The following is a 22,492-nucleotide window of genomic DNA, read 5'->3' on the forward strand; positions in this document are numbered from 1 at the left end:
TTTGTGTTGAGAAAGGAGATAAGGAGACCATCAAGTCAGGAAATCGCTGAACAAAGAAAAATGAAAGGTCTACTCCACCTAGATCCCACCTATTGTGAATGGAATGATTAGGTGTCAAAATCAAATGAGTATGTATGTAAAGATGTTGTGTAACCTCTCACGAAAATTGTATAAAACACCTAATTTTTCACTGAAAACCTCGGAGCTAGTTTGTCTGGTGCAAATTGGCTAGCTCCCCAACATTGCACGGAATAAATACCTTTGCTGCTTAAAGACAAAATTAATCTCTGAGCAGTTACTCTGTGCCGTTTTGGCATCACTGAATATTTTTCTTTATGAAAACAGTTCACCTCTATTACCTTTAGTGCTACAAGAAATCATTGAATAAACACCATCAAAAAGCCAGACATTACTAGCTCTGCACATATGATAGTGCTCAAAAAAACTACTCCAAGTATTCAAATTTCATTTTTTAAAGTAGGTGTAGCCTAAAACTAAAATTAAATATCAGCATGAGAAATATATGAGAGAGAGGGGGGTAGGAGAAAATAATAGAGGTATCAAAGGAGATAATCATTCTAGTGGGTTTAGAAGCTCAAGATAGAGAAGCATCTCAAATAAAGCACTGAAAATCATAAGAAACTCATGCAGATTATATTTTCTCTTGTTGTGTAATGTAAATCCTATGCACTGCAGTTATTTTGCTCTAGTGAGAATTCACTGTCAAAAAAGGAGCTGCACAACTACTACTTCTTGCTCTCATTGGTCCAGTTTACAGTTCTGTAGTCACCAGAAGGAAAGGTATTGGACACACCCAGGTACCAGAATTGAAACTGCATGGAGCACAAAGTGGTACACATCTTGCATTTCTGAAAGTACTTTGTACTTTACAACCCTTCCCACTCAAGTATTTACTTTAGTAATAGTAAATTACTATTAGACTTTGAAATTCAGTATACCTGTGAATGTTTAATTTTTAGAAATGAAGTTTCTTACATCAGATTTTAAGACAACTGAATAATTTAGACCGTATGTAAGGAAGTAATTCTTTATGATGAGGCTGGTGAGACACTGGAACTCATTTCCCCAGGAAGTTCTGGATGCCCCATCATTGGAAGTGTCCAAGGTCAGGTTGGACAGTGCTTTGAACAACCTGATCTAGTGAAAGATGTCTCTGACTGTGGCAGTAAGGTTGGACTAGATTACTTTTGAGGATCTCTTCCAACCCAAACCATTTGGTGATTCTATGATTCTATAGATTTATGTTTATTAAAGTCTCATTATTTATTTTTTATGTTGCTCTAGATACAAGGCCTCCCCTGCTAGACATATTTCTCAAAACTACAGTTGCTTAATCATAATTTTCCCTACACTGTAAATCAAGGAAAATCATTCTGATTTTCCAGTGAAATTTCAGTTAACGATTCATGGGTATGTTTTCAAATAAATGAGGGCAGCATGTTTAGCGTGGTGTACAATGGATAGAAGCATTCTACTCCAGTCATTCTGGACATCTACCTTTTTATACTGTTTGATACATGCAGTTTATTTATGTCTTTTACTCCAAGCATTTTTTACTGAATGATAGAATGGAAATTTTTTGCAGAATAGCAGTTCCTAGAAAAGTAGGACTTTACTTGAGAGTGAAACAGGAAAGATATTTGTCTAGTCAGAAATATCAGCAGAAGAGTGAGGACAGTTAGCACTACAAAGAAAAACCTCTTAATCTGTTTTGTTTGTTTCATTTTTGGAAATAACACATCTGCTCACAGTACACTATAAACACAAATAACCAGGAGTCAGAAACAACGGTAATGCATTTCTCCTTCTAAAAGCTTAATAATTAAACACAAAAAAAAATTATGAAAACCTCTATAGCAGAATATATACTAGAACTATCCAGAAAATATTAAATGTATGGAGACATGAATGGATACCAGAAGATATTGAAACACACTGAAGACAGGGTGGCATTTATGGATGGCAAAACTGAATAAAACAATTTCATGTATTATGCAGTATCTATTCAGGCACACTAGTGAAAATGCAACTGAAATCAGTAACTACACCTGACCTGAAAAATATAATACTTTAATGAATTAAACCTTTTTCTAACAAAAAAGAAGTATCTTCTGAAATCCTTTCAGAACAGCTTGAACTTGATTACTAAACAAAAATAAAGACCAAAGCCATCATGGTGGAAAAAATGGCTTTAGGAGGAAAGTCAATGGACTATTAAATAGGAAATCATCTGTTTTCAGATTTTACTTCACCACTATTACATTCCTCCAGTGAGCCATTATCTGGTAGAGGGGGCCTTAATTTTCTGGCAGAAAAATTCCATGCATTTAGCATAGCTATTCATATCATAATGTGCAATCACCCCCTCTTAAGAAAATCTGACTAAAATATATGCTTTCCCAGCATGGTTCCTCCATTAGCACATCCAACTGCCTAGTGAACTCAAAAGACTTAATGTTATTCCATTACTGGCTGTTGAAGGCCTCATTATCTAATCTTGGCCCACTTGATGGCTTCTACTCAGAAAAAAAAATTTCTCCCCTAGTTCGTTTTCCCACAGGGCACTGCAACGCTGGAGTAAACCATAAACATACATAAATAATATTATCTTACTAGTTAGAGACCTCTAGATCACATGAATTGTTGGGCTAGTACTGAAATGTATATGTTGTTCCCTTTTGGATTTTTTCCTAACAATCCTTGGATCCTTGCTGTTTTCCAGATAATGAGAAGATGTTTTAAAAGACTAGCATGACAATAAATTGGCCTGTGGAGATTTGGTTTACTAGCTTCTGCAGTGCAGCCTCTGTCTAACTTGAAAATGATATGGAACCTCATAAACATTTTCACAACTTTAAACAATTAGCAACTTATCAAAAGAAAAGACCTGGAGTTTTGTCGACTTTTCTGACATCAGAACTGCTACATATATTTAAAGAATTTAAAACTCCACCCTCCCTCTCTCCATCTCTGGCAAGAACTAACATGTTTGGGTTTACAGAGTGGAACATGAGAGGAGATAATTTCATCGGGTCTCTACAAAATACGCATTGGTTTGGAAAGCTAAGGAGTGAGTGTCTTCACTAAATGTTATCAGGAAGAAAGCAGAGTGCTATAGTTTCTGATATGGTTATTAACTTTGCCACCTAAGTCCTATTCAACCAGATTAACTGTTAAGAAGTTCCTTCAGGTGGTAAAATCTTCTAGAGTCCACAACAATTGGAACAGAACACATTGTTGGAAAAACCGAGGAAAAAATTCACATTCTGGGAACAGCCTTGAAAGTAATAATATCCTTGTGTTTTAGGGCAACACAAACCAAGCAATCTTATTTATTGACAACTTCTACTGTATTATTAGTGCATTTTTGGTTAGTTTATCAATCATGATATCATATCATGATAGGGCACCAAAGTAATATAGTCCATATTAAAGAATACATATCTCCTTAGAGCTACAGGCAAGGCAGATTAGAACTGTAAACACATGATCAAGTCAAAGAAAAATAAAAGAAAAACTGTGGAAGGTTCCATATGTGCAAAACCCACATACACAAGAAAGGAATCATTTTACCTAAGTTCAGCCATTTAGAATTGGCCAACCAACACTCCAGGCTCTCTATAGACACCACTTCAGTAATACAATCTATGTAGCTTTTTTCGGACAAATTTCTGTACTCTTTCTCTACTGAATTCAAAGGAAATACAGGCTATTACTAGTCATCTGAATTTTACACAGATTAAGTTAGGAGAGGTGAATTCCACACATACTGTTTAGGCATCTTCTTCATTAGGAGGTATGTATGTACACTTCACTCTGAAGCACAGGCAAAGGATATTAAACTTGTTCTCTGGGCAGTTTATCTGCAAACAGAAGCAAATGAAGCCTAAGACATGGCTACCAACATGAAAGAATATGTCTGAGTATGCCAAGCCACTGCTGGATGATTTAGCAGACCACTAGCCATTCCTGGAATGGCTCTACATGGTTTGCCACCAGCTTTCTGCAAGGTTACCTGTTCAACAGCTGCACAGAAAAGACAGGCAATTTAATTACTATGCCTACGAGTGTACAGTGTAGAATAGTTCAGTTTATCATTCTTAATTTTCAACACAGCAAACCAGCCAAACTCTGAACAGAACATGGAATTATTAGGTTTCTCATCGTTTCTTTTTATGGTGTGCTCATTATTTCAAATATTGGAACCTTTTAAATTCTCAGTACTTTTAAAGTTTATTTGTTTGGGACATAACTGTCTGTTTGGTTGGACAGCTGCAATGGTCAGCAACTTCAACTGTCTACAAAGTTAATCAACATGTCTTCTTATAAACATCCAACAAAAGCACATTTTAGTGTCTTCCAAGAGAAATGCAACTATCATTGTATAATTCCTTTTACTGAATGAATTCACTAATCATTTTGATATTAACACTAGTCTGATAATAATACAATTGTTTTATTCTAACACATCTTCTGTGGTTGTGGAAGCTTGTAAAATTCTGTTTGAGACCACACTATATTTAATGAAGTTTTGTTGTAATCTGAAAAATTCTCATGCCCATTAGAATTAAAATACAAGCAAAATGGGAAGTAAAGCAGATGCTTCTCTCAAAATAGAAAGGAAACTTCTAGGAAAAAAAGGAAGAACGGGCACTCTGGTTTACCAACTATATATATGATGTCTGTGTGATTAAGCTATAATTCTTCTTCATGAACATGAGTACAGCTTTCAATTTCATGGCTCTAACCACTGTTGCTTTTGGAGAGGTTCCCTCAGATCAAATAATGCCCTACACAGCTACTGGAAATTAATTTCTCAGAGGACAGCCATGAGTATTGTTGTGTATAAATTAAAGATCATAAGATAATTCAGGTTGAAGAGACCTCAGGACTTCCCTAGTCAAACCCCTTGCTCAAAGTAATGTCATCTCTGAGGTCAGACCACATTGCTTAGAACTTTATCAGTTCTTGAAAACCTGCAAGGATGGAGACTGTACAACCTCTCTGAGCAATCTGTTCCACTGCTTTACTTTCCTCACAGTGGAAAAGTTTCTTTTTATATACAGTCCAAACTTCTTTCAGTTTATGCCTTTGCTCTTATCCTCATGCCATGCATTTCTGGGAATATCTTGACTCTGCCTTCTGGATAACCTTCTTGCAGGTGTTGGGGGCTGCTGTTAGATCCTCACAAGGCCTTCTTTTCCTCAGGCTAGGTCCCTGAGCCTCAGTGCTCCAGTCCTTCAACCCTGACAATCCTGGCAGCCCTCAGCTGAACTTGCCCCAGTTTTTTTAATGTCCTTATTATACAAAATTACTGTATGTGTTCTGTTCACGCTTCCAAATATAACACTTGAAATGCTTCAACGTTCTGTTTGAGTCCTGCAGTATTTTGTTCAATCCACTATTATCTCCAGGAAAAAAGTAATTGTATTTTTTATTGGTTTTTGTGCTACTACTTCCAACCATTGAAGTCAAACAAAATGCATCTTACAGAAGGTGTGGGGGAGGAACCACAGACCTAAACATCACTCTTAAAAATCCATTTTTAAGAGGTTAAAGTCATGTTAAGGAAGCCTAACTGACTACATCATTCTGTGATATGCAATGGGTTACTCCCGGTGATGCTTCTATCACACACACAGAAATTTTAAAAATGCTTATAATAAAAAAACCAAAAACCAACCAAACAAACAAATAAACAAAACCAGAACAAGGTAATAGTAACTTTTCACACTATTACAAAGCCTTAAACGAAAACATCTTCAGTATTTTCCGTACACCTTACATTGAACTGCACTTGGCTGAATCTTGATCACCTACCTGTAATAATGTGAACTGCTTCAAAAATAAGGTATTGCATTTCAAAATTATTACAACTTATGGAATAGAAAGAAAACTGCATTAGCAGTTCTGCAAAGTTGAATGCATCTCTAAAAATGAAGACATAGGAACACACCTTCTCAGGGAACAGCTCAATCTTTAAGAGCAAATCATGAGTACATTTTGTGTTAGATCTGGTGGGCTAGTTGTTACTAGTTTATATTTCCAGGAAAGCCCTTCAGTACTTTTCTGTAACAACTATGATTCCTACTGTTCAGACAGTAAAGATTCTCTCCTGATAGTGCTTTACCTCCTATTGCTCTATGGATGGTCTTTCCCCCTTGATCTTATTTGTAGATCAATACAGGTCCCTGACATTCGGATTCTAACCAACAGCATTAAATAAACCTCATATAGATCATCTAAACGTTTTCATTCCCAAGGCTGTTCTAATCAAAAGGAACATATGCTACTATCCACAAAATAAAGCAAACACTAACATATATAAAAATTTGGAAATCTGCTTGTAATTTTTATTCCTAGAATCCCCTCTCTTGTCTGATCTTTCATTCATCAATACATTTATTCAAGCGTCATTCTTATGACTCTCTTGATTCATGGTTTTTTGAAAGGTGTGTGATCTTTGCCTCAGAGAACAAGATGCAAATACTAACAAAACTCACTGATTTTCTACCAATTTGTTTTTCCTGATTTTAATTATGTCCAAGATAAACTTCACTATAAATCCACTTTATTCTAGTGTTTCACATTTTACAGTTTCACTTAATCTTTCATTAGTATATTTCTAAGCATATTCCATATGTGGGTTTTTTTTAGGAATGAACCCTAAATGATAATCTGATCTCATTAAATTCAGAGTAACTTCAATAAAATAGACAGATACCTTTATTTTTAAACTAATACAGCTGATTTTGTTACATGAACACACACAGTTTATGTGGGTGCAGAAAAGAACATAATCCTCATATTTTTCTTTCTTTCTCCAGACAAATTTAGTCGCTAAATCTACTACATCATTCAGTATTCTACATCCATGTCTAAAAGACAGAATCAGCATTGATTTCTTTTTACTTCAATAGATTTAAAGACATGTCCTTATAAATGCTTATGAATACTAATAAAATATTTGTTCATAACCAAAGTAAACCTGAGCTTTATCTTCAGCCTTGTGAAACTACATATAAAGCTCTGTATGTTGCAATTTATAAACCAAATAAAAGTTTACTTTAGATGACACAACTGAGCTCGAGACCTTATGATTTACTTCTCATTTAAAGATAACTTCTTTCAAGAACTTCATATCTAAACCCCTGTAAATTGTTTAACAACAATTTCCTACCATTGCTGGTATCTATTCCTAATCAATGACCTTTATCTAAGACAAGTATTTAGTCAATATATAGTCCAAATGTGGAACAGTAAAATGAAAGAAACCTAACCATGGTCAATGCTGAAAGACACAGAGACAATACTCTCTGGTGCAACTTGACATAAATTTCAATAAAACATGTTTATTTTCCTTTGTATATTTAGGTTCTTCATCTATAATGTCACAGGAGTAAACCCAGCAAATGAAGATAGAGAACCCTACTTGTATTAACATTAGTAGAGGAATATTCAATTTTAAAGAAAAAGTTTGTGTTATTATTTTCCTTGTTAATTGCAAAACTGTGGCAAATTAAGCATTTACTAATGGAGATCATTAAGCATATCTTTCCTTTGTACAAAGATACGAAGACCTAACTGTGCCAAAGAACAAAGAAGCCTTTCTAATTGCTCCCAGATGTTGCTATAAATCTTTCAATCCAAGACAGAAACATCTCCTTCCATGAATACAGATTTTAGTTTTTCAATTCATGATCATGCAACAAACTTCAGGCTGAGGACCTTGTATGCATGACAGTGCTTTTTGAACAGAAAGTGGTATGTCAGTGTTTGCATTCCCATATTCAACTGCAAGTTGAAAATAAACATATCCAACTCTAGCAGATACTCCTATGTGCTTAATATTATTTTTTAAAAAAAAGAAAATTTAAGAATGAAAAACATCCTCAGAGGCAGAAATGGAGCAGAAATATTCATAGGGAACACAGAAGTTGTCAAGATCACAGAGGTATGTTTTCCTGTATTGTGCTTCATAGAGGTATATTCTATTAATGGCAAAAAAATCCAACATCAAACCAACCCTCAAATAAGCTTAACACTCAGAGGACACAAAAATCTTACATCACTTTGTTCTTCAAAGTACCATTACTAAATTGTTTTCTATGTAATTTTATATACCTTGTGTTGGTACACATATTGACAGTAGACTTTAATGTTTATAAATATGCAAGTATGCTGCTGAATTAATTCTCCCTGCCTCTATACACAACCATGAACCAACAGAACTTGGTACTCATGAGTGACTTCAAGTACGTGGACATTTGTTGGCACCATATTGACATGTACTCATCCATCAGGTTCCATAAGAGCCAATTTCAACATGCTCAGAGCCCAGCTATGAGTTATTCCATGGGAAGCATCCATGAAGGTCAAAGGAACTTGCTGGGAGTTATCCAAGAACAACCTCCTGGAAACACAAGAATAGTTCATCCCCTACAAAGTAAAAGGAAAGCAAAAGAAGAAAAGACCAGCCTGGATTAACAATGAGCCTTCAGGTGTGCCTCACACCAAAAAAAGAAACATACCAGCTATGGAAAGGCAGTCAAATACTCATTGAGGACTGCAACAACCTTGCTAGGGCACACAACGATGTAGTCAGGAAGGTTAGGGCTCAACTACAACTGAAATAGGCCAAAGTTGTCAGGAACAATGAGAAAGGGTTCTTTAGACATGTGACCAGTAAGCAGAAGCACAGGGGTGACACAGGCTCATTGCTAAAAAGTTTCCTGATGATACTAAACTGGGTGGTAAGGGATCATGCCAGAAGATAAAGCCATCTTAAAGAGCTGGATAAGCTAGCAAGAACTGTATGCAGTTTTAGAAAGACAAATGCAAAGATGATGTAACCAAAGAGCCCAGTACAGACTAGGATCTGCATGGCTGGGGAGCAGCCTTGCTGAAAGGGAGCTGGAGGTCCTGGTGGACAACAAGCTGAACATGAGCCAGCTGTGAGCTGCTGCAATAACCAAGGAAAATCAGATCCTGGGCTGCATCCCTAACAGGGGCATTACTAACAGAGATAGTGATGTAATCATCCCACTCAACTCAGCACTTGTCAGGCCACACCTGTAGTACTCTGTCCAGTTACAGTCCCCCACAATTCAAAAAACACACAGACACACTGGAGAGTCCAAAGAAGCACCACAAAGATGATCAAAGGGCTGGAAAATCTGCCCTCTGAGGAAAGACTGAAGGAGCCAGGTCTTTTCTCCCTGGAGAAGAGAAGGCTCAGAGGGAACTTCATCACAGTACTCCAGTACTACAAAGAGGAAGGAGGCTCTCTTTTCATAAGGAGCTACATGAGGAGGGCAAAGGGTAATGGGTACAAGGTACAACAGAAGAAGTTTCATCTCAATAATATTTTTTTTTACAGTAAGAACAATCACTGGAACAACCTCCCCAGGAATATGGTGGAGTTGTCATCACTGGAGGTTTTCAAGACACAATTGGACAGGGTGCAAGACATTTTCATCTTGGCTCCCTTTCCCAGTGAAGGTTGGACAAGATGATCATTCAAGGCCCCTTCTAACCTGGACTGTTCTACAGTTCCATGAAATCCACCACTGGCCAAAAGGTATCTATAGGTATGTCAGTTTTCTCCAGGGAGTCTAGGACAGTCCATTCAGGAAATTTTGTGGACATCACCTTCTAAATTAGTCTAGCAACTTCATAAAATAACAGGCCAGCAGGCCTCCACCTGCTACCTTGATTTTCCCCAGCTTAAATTCTTGATATATATTACTGCAAAACTACCTGCACAGGAAGACCCCCTACTTCCAGCATCCATGCTAACATGAATCATGCTTGTGTGAAGCACCTAGGGACTAGGGACAAAAATGATGAGCACTGTAACAACAAAGAAAAATGGGTGGAGGTGTGGGGTGGTGGTGTCAGTTTGAAGATGAATAAATGAAAAAAAAATCCTTTTCAGCAATCCTGCAGGCAAGAATATTCCATCAGATACAAAATTATTTTTATTCAGATTTTAACTACAATCTTACTCCAGCTTTGGAATTACACCAGAATAACTGTCCTCTATTTTAAAAAAATAGAAGAAATCCAAAATAGTCTAAAACTAATATCGTCTATCTTTTATGTAAACATCGAGAACAATCATATCATCAGGCATACACAATTTGCAAAGTGGTATTTCCTGAACTATGTCATTTATCATGAAAAGACTGAAAAAGGATTTCCCCCTGTGCTCAGGAATACCTTGAAATTCTCTCTTTGCTCAAAGTAAGAGAGCAAAGGAGTGTAACAAAGTAACTTACATAAAACTACTGGGTTTTTACCAATGACCTCTGAAGTCCCATTTAAAGAACTTACATGCTTCATGTTTACTGCCAAAGTAGCCCTGTTGACTTCAACAGGACTACTGACAAGATTTGTATTGCTTTTTTCAGCAAGAAAGCCCAGTGAACATTTTGTTGAATGGAGACCTCAATGAACAGCTCCATAAACAGATGGGTTGAATAATGCATCCATTGCTACACATGAAAAAGAGAGATAAAATGAGATTTTGTGTTCATAAACAATCTTGAAAGGAACTACAGGCACAGAATATCCTTTGCAAAATAATACTTTTCCAGTAGCATTTCACCACTAGGCTTGAATAAATGTTTCTATAGCATCAAAATAATTTTTTTTAAAAAAGTTTAATATTTATTTCCAGAACATTTCATAGCCTCTCATTATCTGAAATGGGATACAGCCTTATCTCTGCTATTAACATACTATACATATACTCAGGCCTTAGGAAGTGGGAGTATGAAGAGTATAAAAACTAATATCTGAAATCTCTGTTTCACAGCATCATGATACTTAATTCTCTTTAGTGCATTCAGGATGTTATTTTTTCACCTATTTCCTATGCTGAATGTGGCTTGGGACAGCAAAGGCCTCAGGTTCACAAATAAAATATATAATAATGAAAGCACATTAATTTTGTTTCCAGCTTGGCATAAAGGTATCCAGATGCAGATTCAGATTGCTGCTTGAATTTTCCTAGGCACTGTTTAATAGCTCTGTATGTGTGCTTGTGGCAACTGGATTCCCACTAGACTGTTTAAGTGGAAAATACATTCACTGCTACAATTCTAGTTGGAAGTTTGATTAAACTGCCTAAATGCAGACATATAGCACCATTTGAAATATTCAAAAATATGTGAAACATCCACAGAAGGTGGGCAGTTATGACTTTCGACTTATAGGAGACCTGTGGTCTTCTGGAGGGGGAGGTAGAAGCCAGGCACAATATCCTGTGGCATCTGGAAAGCACTAAAATTGAGTCCACGATGTTCTGGACAGGAAATGGTGTTTCCCTTGGGAAATTAATTTAAACAATAACTAGATACTTGATCTGGATGCAGGTTCCAGTGAACTCTGCATGTAATATATGAAGCTGTTTAAAATTAGAAATAGTATGCTGCAGCTTAAGGAGATACAAAAAAAAAAAAAAGATTTATAGGGAGAATATCTTTCATTAGACAAATCTGGATGCATCTGGAAATGGAAAACATGGAAAAACATTCAAGCACATACTCCTTCAGGTCTTTAGAAGAGAGGGCGGTATGCCAGGCGCTTGCTTATTTCTACCAGCTATGTCAACTGGTCTAATAATTAGTAGGTATTAATTAATAACAGAAAGAAATAACACATTCTTGGTTTTCACAAATTGGAAGTATATAATGAATGAAGACTATTAGAACTCAGCAAAACTGTGCTCAAATTAACTACCTGAATATTCAGAGACAAATAATTACATATTATTTACACTCTTTTTCACTCCATTATAGTATGTAGTATTTAATACTCCATTGGGGGGGGGAGGCAGGGGGAATAAGTCAGCTCTTCAGTTTGTCTCATTATAATCTCTAAGCCTGAGTTCATGTAGCAAACTAAAGGTTAGCCAAATTCCACACATATAAGGACCAAGATTTTACCCAGGATGTACTTTTAAACCTCACTGTTGAACTGAGTACATACCAGCCCTAACAGGCAGTGCCACTGTAAAGATGATGAGCACACAAAGGGCTAAATTGACGGTCTCTTCTCTCCACAAATTGATTTCTGTTGCTGCTTAATTTAGCATGGCTACACTGTCACCATACCACATCTTACAACTGTAGCCATAATGATTGCTAGAGTTTTTTATTCCTGCAAATAAATCTGCTGATTAACAGCTTTAGTTGATTATGCTGCTTCTAAAGACAACGTTGTTTAACCATAATAGCAAAGAAATACAAGAAAAGTAATCTTGCTTTCGGGTCACTTCTGAAAAGTTATAATACATACAGTGTATAAATAAACTATTAAACTGAATTTTGTTAATGTATATCCTACGAAAACTCTTCTTTACAGATTATGGTATACTGGATTACAGTCCTGAGACAAAGTTTCATAGAGTGCAGACACTTTCATATTTCCTGAGTAAAGGCATTTAAGTTCCTATTTCAAAAAACAACCTATGCTTCAGCTAGTCTTCCAGGCTGCATAAGAGATTTTGCAGGTTGTACAAGCTCTGCCATTTCCCTACTTGCTGTTACAGAGTTCCCTCTGTTACTTTGTAAAGATGCAGCAGGAGGGTTCTAACATGAAAGCATTATATAAATCCATGTTAATCTTCTGTATTTATAAATATGTGCAGACATGCTCAAACCACATCTGGAACAATTCAATGAAATCTTCCATAGGAGAGAAGCTGCAGTTTCTACTAAATGCTATACAAGATTTGGGCATATCTTTCCTTTGGGATAGGATCACAAGTTTCTGATAGATCCTGTCTCTTAAAACACCCAGAAAGACTACATACGTATAGGAGTCAAATATTTAATAATGCGATTAATTCTCAAAATAGCTGAAATATCATTTCTAAAACATCTTACAGTATGAAATCCAGCATAGTCCCTAAACTCATGAAGTTAACTGTGCCTAAGGGAGATTCCTAGCTTGTAATGCAGTAATAAGTAATTGTTTAGTCTTTCCTTTGAAGTACACATTTGCTGCCACGCTGTTTTACTAAACACATCTCATCAGCAAATCCAGAAAATTCCTTTTGCTAAAGGGATAATTATAAAGCTGTCTACATAACAAGCTATCCTCTTTGAAGCTCTAAATCAGAATTTGAGGCTGTATTTCTATAATGATTTTTTTTTATTATTATTTTATGGATCTTTTCACTCTCAGGAACCTTCACAGCACCTTTTTCTCATCAAATCCTTTTGTCCAGTCACAGTGCCTGCTAGCAGTTACTAAATTTTTATGTAACTAGCTATCTCAAATATAACTGTTATTTCCATATTGTTAGGTAAGGATAAGAAATTGCAGTTTCACACATATCCTTTTACTGTTAGAACTAATTACTAATTTATAACGAGTTATTCAACTAATTGCAAGTCTTATCTTCTATAAAATAACTTCATTGCTAAATTAAAGAGATTACCATTTCAAATCAAGAAAATAAACAGGTGTGAAACAATTTATTATTTTTTAAAAATTAAAGCGTACCCTAAGGAATTAGCAGGAAGTAAAGCAGCTGTAGATTCTGTTAACACTGCTAGGTAACCACCTCAATTTTATTAAAGCATTAACTCGACAAGCTTAAAAATACTATACTTGCAATTAATGCATTCTTTTTTTACTCCCAAGTAACTATGAAAGTGTTTGCCTAAAGGAAAACAAAACTAAATTTTAGAACTTTCTATCTCAGTGCAGGATTTTTACATTGTGTAATAACTTCACTATCTGTATCAGTTTGTACAGTCATTGAAAATCCTGACACCAAGGATGAATAGAGTAAGTCAAACTCCAGAAGTGTGCTGAAAGAAAATGCTGCATGACACGATAATTTTTTTGTTTCCTTTGGGAGTAAATTAAAGCAATGAATTTTAAATAACACTGCACAAGAAACTACAAGATCGGGGTAAAGAACAAAATTAGATTAAGAAATAAACTGAACTAAACATACAAAACACCAGTATTGCTACTAGAATGTATTTCCAGTTTTGCATCTCTCTAATTTCTTGAATCAGTAAGAGCTTAATTTTAACATTGTTCGGTTATCTAATCTAATCTCTTATCACTGCTTTGTTTTTTTCTTCACATTTTTTCTTGACTCAAGCTGCTTACCTAAACTATGATTAAAATGGATCAGAGACACCTAGATTCAAATTCCTGTGGGTCTTTTTGTTTGTTTATTTGGTTGTTTGAGCAGCGTATTGAACCTGGGAAATATATACTTGTCTTTCATAGCAGTAGAAGAGTGCTCTCGGTATTATTCATGTCCAGTTATCTGACATGGGAGTTATTTATCTTTCTGATGAAAAACATCATTAAGCCATGGTTATATCATGATTAAAAAAAAATGAATCCCTTTTTCTAAATCCAGATTTTTAAGTTTCAGATGGTCATGAGCTACAAGTGCCATGGTTTCATTGCCTTCTTTACCCTCTTAATCTCCCCCAATCTTGTCTATAATGCAAGAAGTATACTTTTCAACTCTATTGCTTAACCAAATTAGTTCAACATGATTCAAAAAGCTTCACCAAAAGTAAGCCAAAGAACTCTGGTGATTATTGGGCTCTTTCACCTGATTACAGCTGGCTGTTTAGCATGGCCTTCATGCATTGGTCCAATTCATTACAGGGTTTTAGGGTTTTTCAAATACATGGATTTAAAAAAAGGTAAATACACCACTGTTGTCCATCCATACTCACCCTTCAACCATTCTTTTCTTTAGCAATTCTTTGTCTTACCATTGCATTCAACAAAACTTCTGAGAATATTTAACTAACATTACCACAAAGCTAAGGTGAACATTCAGATAAACTAGACTTCACAGGACAGTCATAAGATCTGGACATTGAGAGGTCACTTAGAGGAAGTTTTCTTACAATGAGGGGAAACAGAGAGCAAAGAGTATAATATATAAATATGTCCCCCAAAATTTTTGGCTGTACAAATACAGAAAGCTAATTAGGGGAAATATCTACATATTCACAAATCCAACATTATTCTTTCATTTCATTCTCAAATTACAGTGCAATTATAACTTCCGTCTTTTTCCTGTATCCCTCAAAATGCCTAGTTTCAAAATTAATTTCCTAGACAGCTCTGTGGAGTGAATGCATTTGTATATTCTTTAACTTAAAGACAACATATGAAGGCATTAGCATTTTTCCTCATGATCTTTGCATCTTTTTTACAGTTATTTAAAGAAAATATCCTTGGATATCTATTCTCCTTATCCAAGGAAGTCTATACACCAGCTTTTAAAAATTTCAAATCTTTATTCATAAAATCTCATCTCTGTTTTTTTGAATCAGATTAAAATCTCATACACAGAAACAAACCATAAGCCCATCCTGGGTAGGCAACAAATCTCTGCCTTTTTGCTTTCAGTATTTAACATCACTCTAAATTATTATTGTGAATAGTTTTCATTTACTGAAAAATATTATGTTTCATGGTGGAGAGCTCCTAGGCTTGAAAACCACACTATGTCCAGAAAAGAAATTTTAAAAATATGTAAAAAAAATTAATGAGAATTAAGAGTGAAAATAAAAAGTGCACTACTAAATAATGATCCATTCTGCTAGGCAACCTACAAAACATATCAGACCCAAAATATGATTTTTCTGAGGAAAAAGCTTTAATTTTGATCTTAGCTATAGCTATTCAAGTACCACAGTGCTTCCCTGCACCTGCCATATACAGCTACTAAAACAAACATTGAAGAATAAAATTAAGTCAGAATAGAAAAAAGTACACTCTTTTCTATGTAAGATGAAAGCAGATAGATAAATTGGATGATAGGCAAAAGCAGTTAGTAAGGAAAACTTCACGTTAACGAAGCAGCAGAGCTTGTTAGGTCATCTTAATTATGCATGCTAACTTCTGACTTGAGGCACAGAAAACTGTGGAAGATTGATAGTTGTTTTTAAAAGAATTCTGAATTCATAACACTTTAATCATGCTCTACTTTGCTTGGTCTGAATCATGGTTGTCATATATAAAAGTAGTAGTATATATATTGTAAGGGTTTGTGTGGTTGGTTGTTTTTTTTCTCTTTTTTTAATGCTTACAAAAACTAAAAAATCAAGTATACCAAAATAAAGTATCTTAAAACTAGTATGTCACACCTCTGCTTTCCAAAATAACTTTCTGTTAATACAGTACAGATTACAGTATTGTTAGAATTTAACAAAAATATTCAGTTGTCATAACTAAGGAGTTTTTTCATCTTGCAGGAAAATCCAGAATTCAAAATTCTACTTTTTGCTCCAGGCTAAATCAAGATGAACCCTTGCAAATCTAAACTTTTTAAAAAATAAAAGCTAAAGTTACTTAATTAAATATTTTTATTTCATCCTGGGGTTTTTTAACTTACTTTATAAATCATTTTTTTCAAGAAGAAATCTTATTCTGGTTGAAAAAGGGTGTTTTTTTTAATGCCAAGTCATTTTGTTCAAGTGGTTGTTAAGTAGCAATCACTTTCAAATTTCAGATTTTAGTGCAAAGTTAGTGAAAAATAACAATAATGAATATATCATATATCAGAGAATCATTTAAAGATCCTCAATCTAGTTGGAAGTTGTTTAGTAACATCATAACACAAGGCTCTATTTCAGACTAGTTTCAGTTTGTACTGCAATCGGCAATGTTGAAATACTTTCAAGGCAGAATGCCTCCACAGAACCACAGGTTTGCCTGACTGAATCTATCATACATTTTGTATACAAACAAACCCATTCATTTTGGTGACATAAAACTCAAATATTTATCATGGAGCAAATCTCAAAACTTTCAGTGATGCTATTCAACCTCTTTTGATTTGAATGCTGTTGATATATAATTAACTAGTCTCTGGGACAGGAATGGGCATGGAAAAAAGTATTCTGCAGATGTCTTTTATTTTACTTTTATGCACAAGTTTCTATAAAGCTGTAAAAGAATTCTAGGCAACTAAATACCCTAGTAGAATGATTAAGCTATAAATAAATGACTGGTAATCCAGTCTGGCAGCTGACCAGCACAATATCTGGTGCTTTTTACCTTAATGATCAGTATATTTAAGGTTCTGATAGATGGAACAAGTTCAAAAGATAATGACCAACCCTGCCCACAGTCTAACTTTATAAATGTGTATTTTGAACTGCTAACATGTGAAATGAGTGGTGAGAAACAGGGAAATGCATTAATTAATGGACATTTACCACCTAGATTGTGACCGATCAGAGCCACTTTAGATTTTATTTGGAAACATGTAAGAAAAGGGAAAAAACAACCCACTTTTAGGGATTGCTGAATTAAGTCAGGAAGTGTAGTGTCAAGTGAAAATTTATTAGACTGTTTATTCTAATCTGAAAATGTCCCACCTTTGGATTTAACAGGAGCATAATAATTACTTATTATTTCATTGGAACTTTTTCACCTAATGGTAAGAAGAAGAAACAAGGAGACAATGAGAAAAAGACAAATGTTAGATACAGTTAATTCCACTAATAAGAAAGAAAAAGGACTGCAATAGATTGGTCTTTGACTTTTCTTCTGGTATTTTCTAAAGGCACGGCTTATTACCTGTGACAGAATTATCATTGACAGGATTATCATTACCATATTCCTGTACTTTTATTATCAGAAACAAGTTATGGCATGTGCCAGTTCCATGTGGTCTTTAGTTTTAACAGCACTATGTATTTCTTTCTGTCACTTTAGTAAGAGAATGGTAATACAAAAACAATGGTCAAAGTAAATAACATACTGCTGAGAATACTTTGAAAAAACCAGCCCTACAGATGTAAGAAATAAATATAATCTTTAACTAACTTAGTAAACTATACCATGATATACATGCATTTCTACACAAGTGTGTGACAGATATAAAATGGTACAAATATAGTTGAATAACAACACATTTAAGTTGTTATTTGATGTTATGAGGATAAGCACCACTTTGATTATCATCAGACAAATAAGGAAATATGAAAGAACCATCAAAAGTATAAATTAAATCTATTACTATGTGAGTCATGATAGAAAAACCTCTTCAATAAAAGTAGATCACTGAGACTTCCTCAGGACTCCTATGTACCATATTAAAAGTATATTCAAAAATTTATTTCAAAGTCACCAACTAATTTAGGCTTTAGTAGAAATCATATCCAATTCTTATAAACATTTACAAGCAAATCTTTTCTCACAAGAAGTCTGTGTAAAGAAAACACATATAGTCTGACACAACACACAAATTATTTCCAACATTTCCACAGATTTTCTGGAGGTACAGAAAGAACAAAGCAAATTGTACTTTTCTAAATCATAGAATGGATTTAGTTTCTTCATCATACAAATAAGTCAACATTTATTAAATAATAATAGAATGATTAAATATGGTAGCATTCATTAAATAGTTTAAATTTGTTTTTCCAAAGCCGAAACAAAGAATCCTAACAAAATCTAAAAGCAGAGTAAAATATAATGGAAATTTTTTTTTTCATTACTAATCTTCTTGGATGTGCTAAAGCATCACCCTTTCCAGAGCTGTCCTGAAGAGCAGCCTAGAAACAAAGGAAAAACTATCCTAATTGAAGTCAACAGGATCCACACACTTGAAAATTTGACTTGGAACATTACAAAGAAATGAGATGAAATTTTAGACCCACTTTCTTATCACATTGGGATACCAAAGGTCAGATAATTGTAAGACAAATTATATACTAATTAGAGAGTTATACAAACTTACAGAAAACAAGGATTAAGACTGTGAATCATAAATAAGGAAATGCTATGTCAGAGTTAAACTGATAGTTCTAACTCTGTCATGATGGCTAAGTCGATTTACATATAGTGGAAAAGTCAGAGGAAGAAGGACATAATACAAACACCACCAGAGCTTATAAATTTTGAAATCCATAACTGCCTGGGTTTTACACCGTTGCAGCCAGTTAGGCTTCATTGAGGTCTCTAAATGCTCAGAGATACACAAACTTCAGGTTTTTATTTAGCAAATTCTCAAGTTTCAGGTGTTAATACCTGATTAAATGGCATTTAGCTATGTTGCTTGAACTAAATGTTCTCCTATTAAGCAGACTTATTGAAAATATTTTTCTAAATAAGCTGTAGTCATTATCAAACAGTGAAAATAAAATTACCTGTTCAGCCCATATCAGTAACGAGTATTCCATAACACTAATATTTGTGTAAAATCTTTAATTCTTGAGCGCATTTCTGACTTTAAATACACATGAACAACAGTGAAATGGAAGTCAGATTTTACAAACTTAACAATTTTATTGATAATAAGTCAATAAACTGACTTGACTTATTTTATTCTAAGCACAGGAAGAACTTTGTGCAATGATATCATGACATAACTTTCTTTTACAGATTCCAAACTGACATCCTGTGAATATTTTACCTATATCTGAGGGCCAAATTATAAAAGCTTTGTAAGCACCTAACACTTGTCAAAATCATTAGGCCTTTAAATATCCTTTAAATTCTATCTGTATATCTCAGGTATCTAAAAGCCAGGTAATCAAAGCACATTTAGATACTTAATCAACATAAAGAATCCCCATAAAATAATCATCACAGTCGATATGAATACTTGGTTCCACTTAGATTTACAAAGAGGTCTCTTAAGTGTCCAGAATAGAAATCAGTGTGTTTTTCATGCACTTCTTTTTCTATCCTGAAGCAAAGTAATGGTGTAAAGTATGGCCTAACACAGTCATATACCAGCAATAACAGGCTTCTGCCGCACATCGGAAGTTTGTCTGAGAATGGCACTTTCTTTGCAGCACCACAAAAGATGAAAAACACGTAACTTGCCCAGAGAACTCTATTCCAATAATTATTATTCTATGGTTTTATTTACCATGGTCCTATGTTTTTATAAAGTAATTATTGCTACTGATCTTGGTAACTATATGAAGTTTTGAGATCAGTCATATCTTTGGTCAATGCATAATATATATAACTACAATGAGTGAGATTAACTGCTACAAATTTTAAATTAAAAAAGGTAAAAATCAAAGAATTAAAGTATTCATGCAAACAAGGAAGAATGAAACAATGACTTACAACAATAAGCAGCAGTTATATGTAAACCAGATGCATACATGACATACTTCTAGAATTTTGGGTGGCTCATTAGCTTATTTGAAATCATTTAGAGAAAATAACAATGTAACTTTTAAAGTACTATATAATAGGATCTTAAAAGTGCAGCCCAACAGAACTAGTAAATAAATTAAATTTAAAATGTTTCCAGTTATGTTCAAGACACTACATATAACAGGCAAACAGAACAAAGGAGTATTTTTCTCTAAGAAGGGTAGTTTTCTAAAAACAAGACAAAAAGGAAATTAACTTTTTAAAATATTGGCATTTAGCATCTAATGTCTATAAAATCTTTAAACCTTATCAGTAGAAAAAAAATTATTCAAAAGATTAGCTATGTTATGTGGCTCAATTAACACAGTCTAGATAACTGATAGATAACTACAATACCGATCTTCAAGAGGCAGAATTTATTATTTAAATTTACAGAATTTAAACACGAGAAGTGTTTTAATGAAAATAATACCTAAAAAGAAGCAGAAATCTATCAGCAAAGATGTTACAAATCATCCCAGGCCAAAACAGAAAATTAGACCTTTCAACAAATTTGAAAACTAAAGAGGTCCTAATGTAGGATATGTTTTAAAATAAATCCCTTCCAATGTTATAATTCTAGATTAAATTCCAACTGGTGAGCTGAAACTTACTGAAACCTAGGAATGAAATTTTATTTGCATGAATGTAATTGTGATTTTCATGACCTGAAGTGAGGCCAGTGAATAGTGGTAATGGAAGGAAAAAAACAACCAGGCAGACTAATTAGCTGCATGAAGACATCAGAACTGGAAAAGACAGTAAGGTGTTATTTATAATATTCATAAAATATAAAAGAAAATAATTATGTAGAAATGAAATAGTACACATTATAAATTAATGAATCTTAAATGAATAAGATACAAAGCACAGAGAAAGAGCAAACTGATTTAGCTTGATTTTGGGGAAATTTGATATGATCTCATACAATATTTTCACCAACAAAGTAGGGAAATGGACTAGATGAATTAAACATTTACAATGGGGCATTATCTTGTGAAAAAAATACAGTATGTGTAATTTTGAAAGAAAATTAATATGGTTACGTATTCAGTCTACAGAATATTAACAGAAACACCGTCATTACTCTCCAACTCATGTTTACAATAATATTTGGTCTCATACCCCTGAAAACGTCTAGTAACAGAAATAGAAATTTTAAAAGTTTTTTTTTAACTTCACAAGCATATATTAAAAAAGGAACTAAACACTGATATTCATACCGTCATAAATCCATCCAGCAAACCTGAATCAGGCTTAGGAGGCGCTTGCAACCGCTCCATAGACCACTTTTCAATGATAGATGACACCTGGGTATTTTCCGTGTTTAGAATTCTGAATCCTGTCATATTAACACCACTATAACGATAGGGTTCTACATCCAAGGCAAACAGGTCCTGAAAAAAAATGACCATCATATAAATTCTTTAATACACTGCAATTTCTATTTCAATTGTTAGATCATGTCCCCAGATGAGAGTACTGAAATTTGCAGGAGTAGCAGTGCTGTATGTGCCTGGAAGTATGCTCTGTTTATCTGGAGGCCTATGTCTATGAGTAAGCAGCTCAGCTGACCCTATAGTGGGAGTAATCTGATTCACAGAGGAAGAACAGCTTCAACTGCCATATTTAAAAAAAAAACAAAAAAACAACCCAAAACTTCTAGGAAATGCTAAGCGCAGTTTCAGTACTGTATCCATTACTAGTTAGGCTTAAATACTAGAGTTAGCTTAAATATTGCTATTAATTGTTAAAAATATTATTAATAAATGCTACTTCTTTGGCTTACCAGAACAGACTTAAAATCATAAAATAAACAGAACAAGAGTTTCCCTGCACTTTCAGTCTCTATGAACTGTGAACATGTTGATCTTCAGAAAACAGTGAGGGGAGAGGGAAAATGTACATGGCTTTAAATTTAACCAAAAGCGTTTTTCACAGTTATCAACCATACTCCCCAACATGGACATATCTTTGACTAGAAATTTGTCTTTGCAAGAATAAATTTTGCCAAGGAATACATTTTCAATAGATATGTACACCTATTATGTGTAAATTTAGCCCCACAACGTATGCAAAGGCAAATACAAATTAATAAAAAGAAGAAAATCAAATTTTAGATCAAGCAAGCAAATTCAAGATTATCCAAGTTCTTCGACAGAATCCTTAACAACAATGTAGAACCAGTACTTGACTTCAGGAAACTCAGGTCTAAGATCAAGTTTTGAACATGGCAGGTGGGGGGGAAATTAAGTTGAAAACTAGGCCTAGCTATGTGCATTATAAACAAACTTTTATTTGGTTT

At 34.3% G+C, this 22,492-nt stretch overlaps 1 protein-coding gene across 1 annotated transcript in view; it reads right to left on the reverse strand.

Annotated features, from left to right (window-relative positions):
• The window catches only part of GRIK2 (glutamate ionotropic receptor kainate type subunit 2), a 415,167-nt gene that overhangs the window by 225,350 nt on the left and 167,325 nt on the right, over positions 1-22,492 (reverse strand). The window contains exon 7 of the mRNA XM_056344643.1: positions 21,411-21,584. Coding sequence (XP_056200618.1) covers positions 21,411-21,584 — 174 coding nt within the window. The remainder of the gene's footprint in view (positions 1-21,410; positions 21,585-22,492) is intronic.

This window comes from Falco biarmicus, chromosome 6, assembly GCF_023638135.1.
Source record: "Falco biarmicus isolate bFalBia1 chromosome 6, bFalBia1.pri, whole genome shotgun sequence".
Lineage (NCBI taxonomy): Eukaryota > Metazoa > Chordata > Aves > Falconiformes > Falconidae > Falco > Falco biarmicus.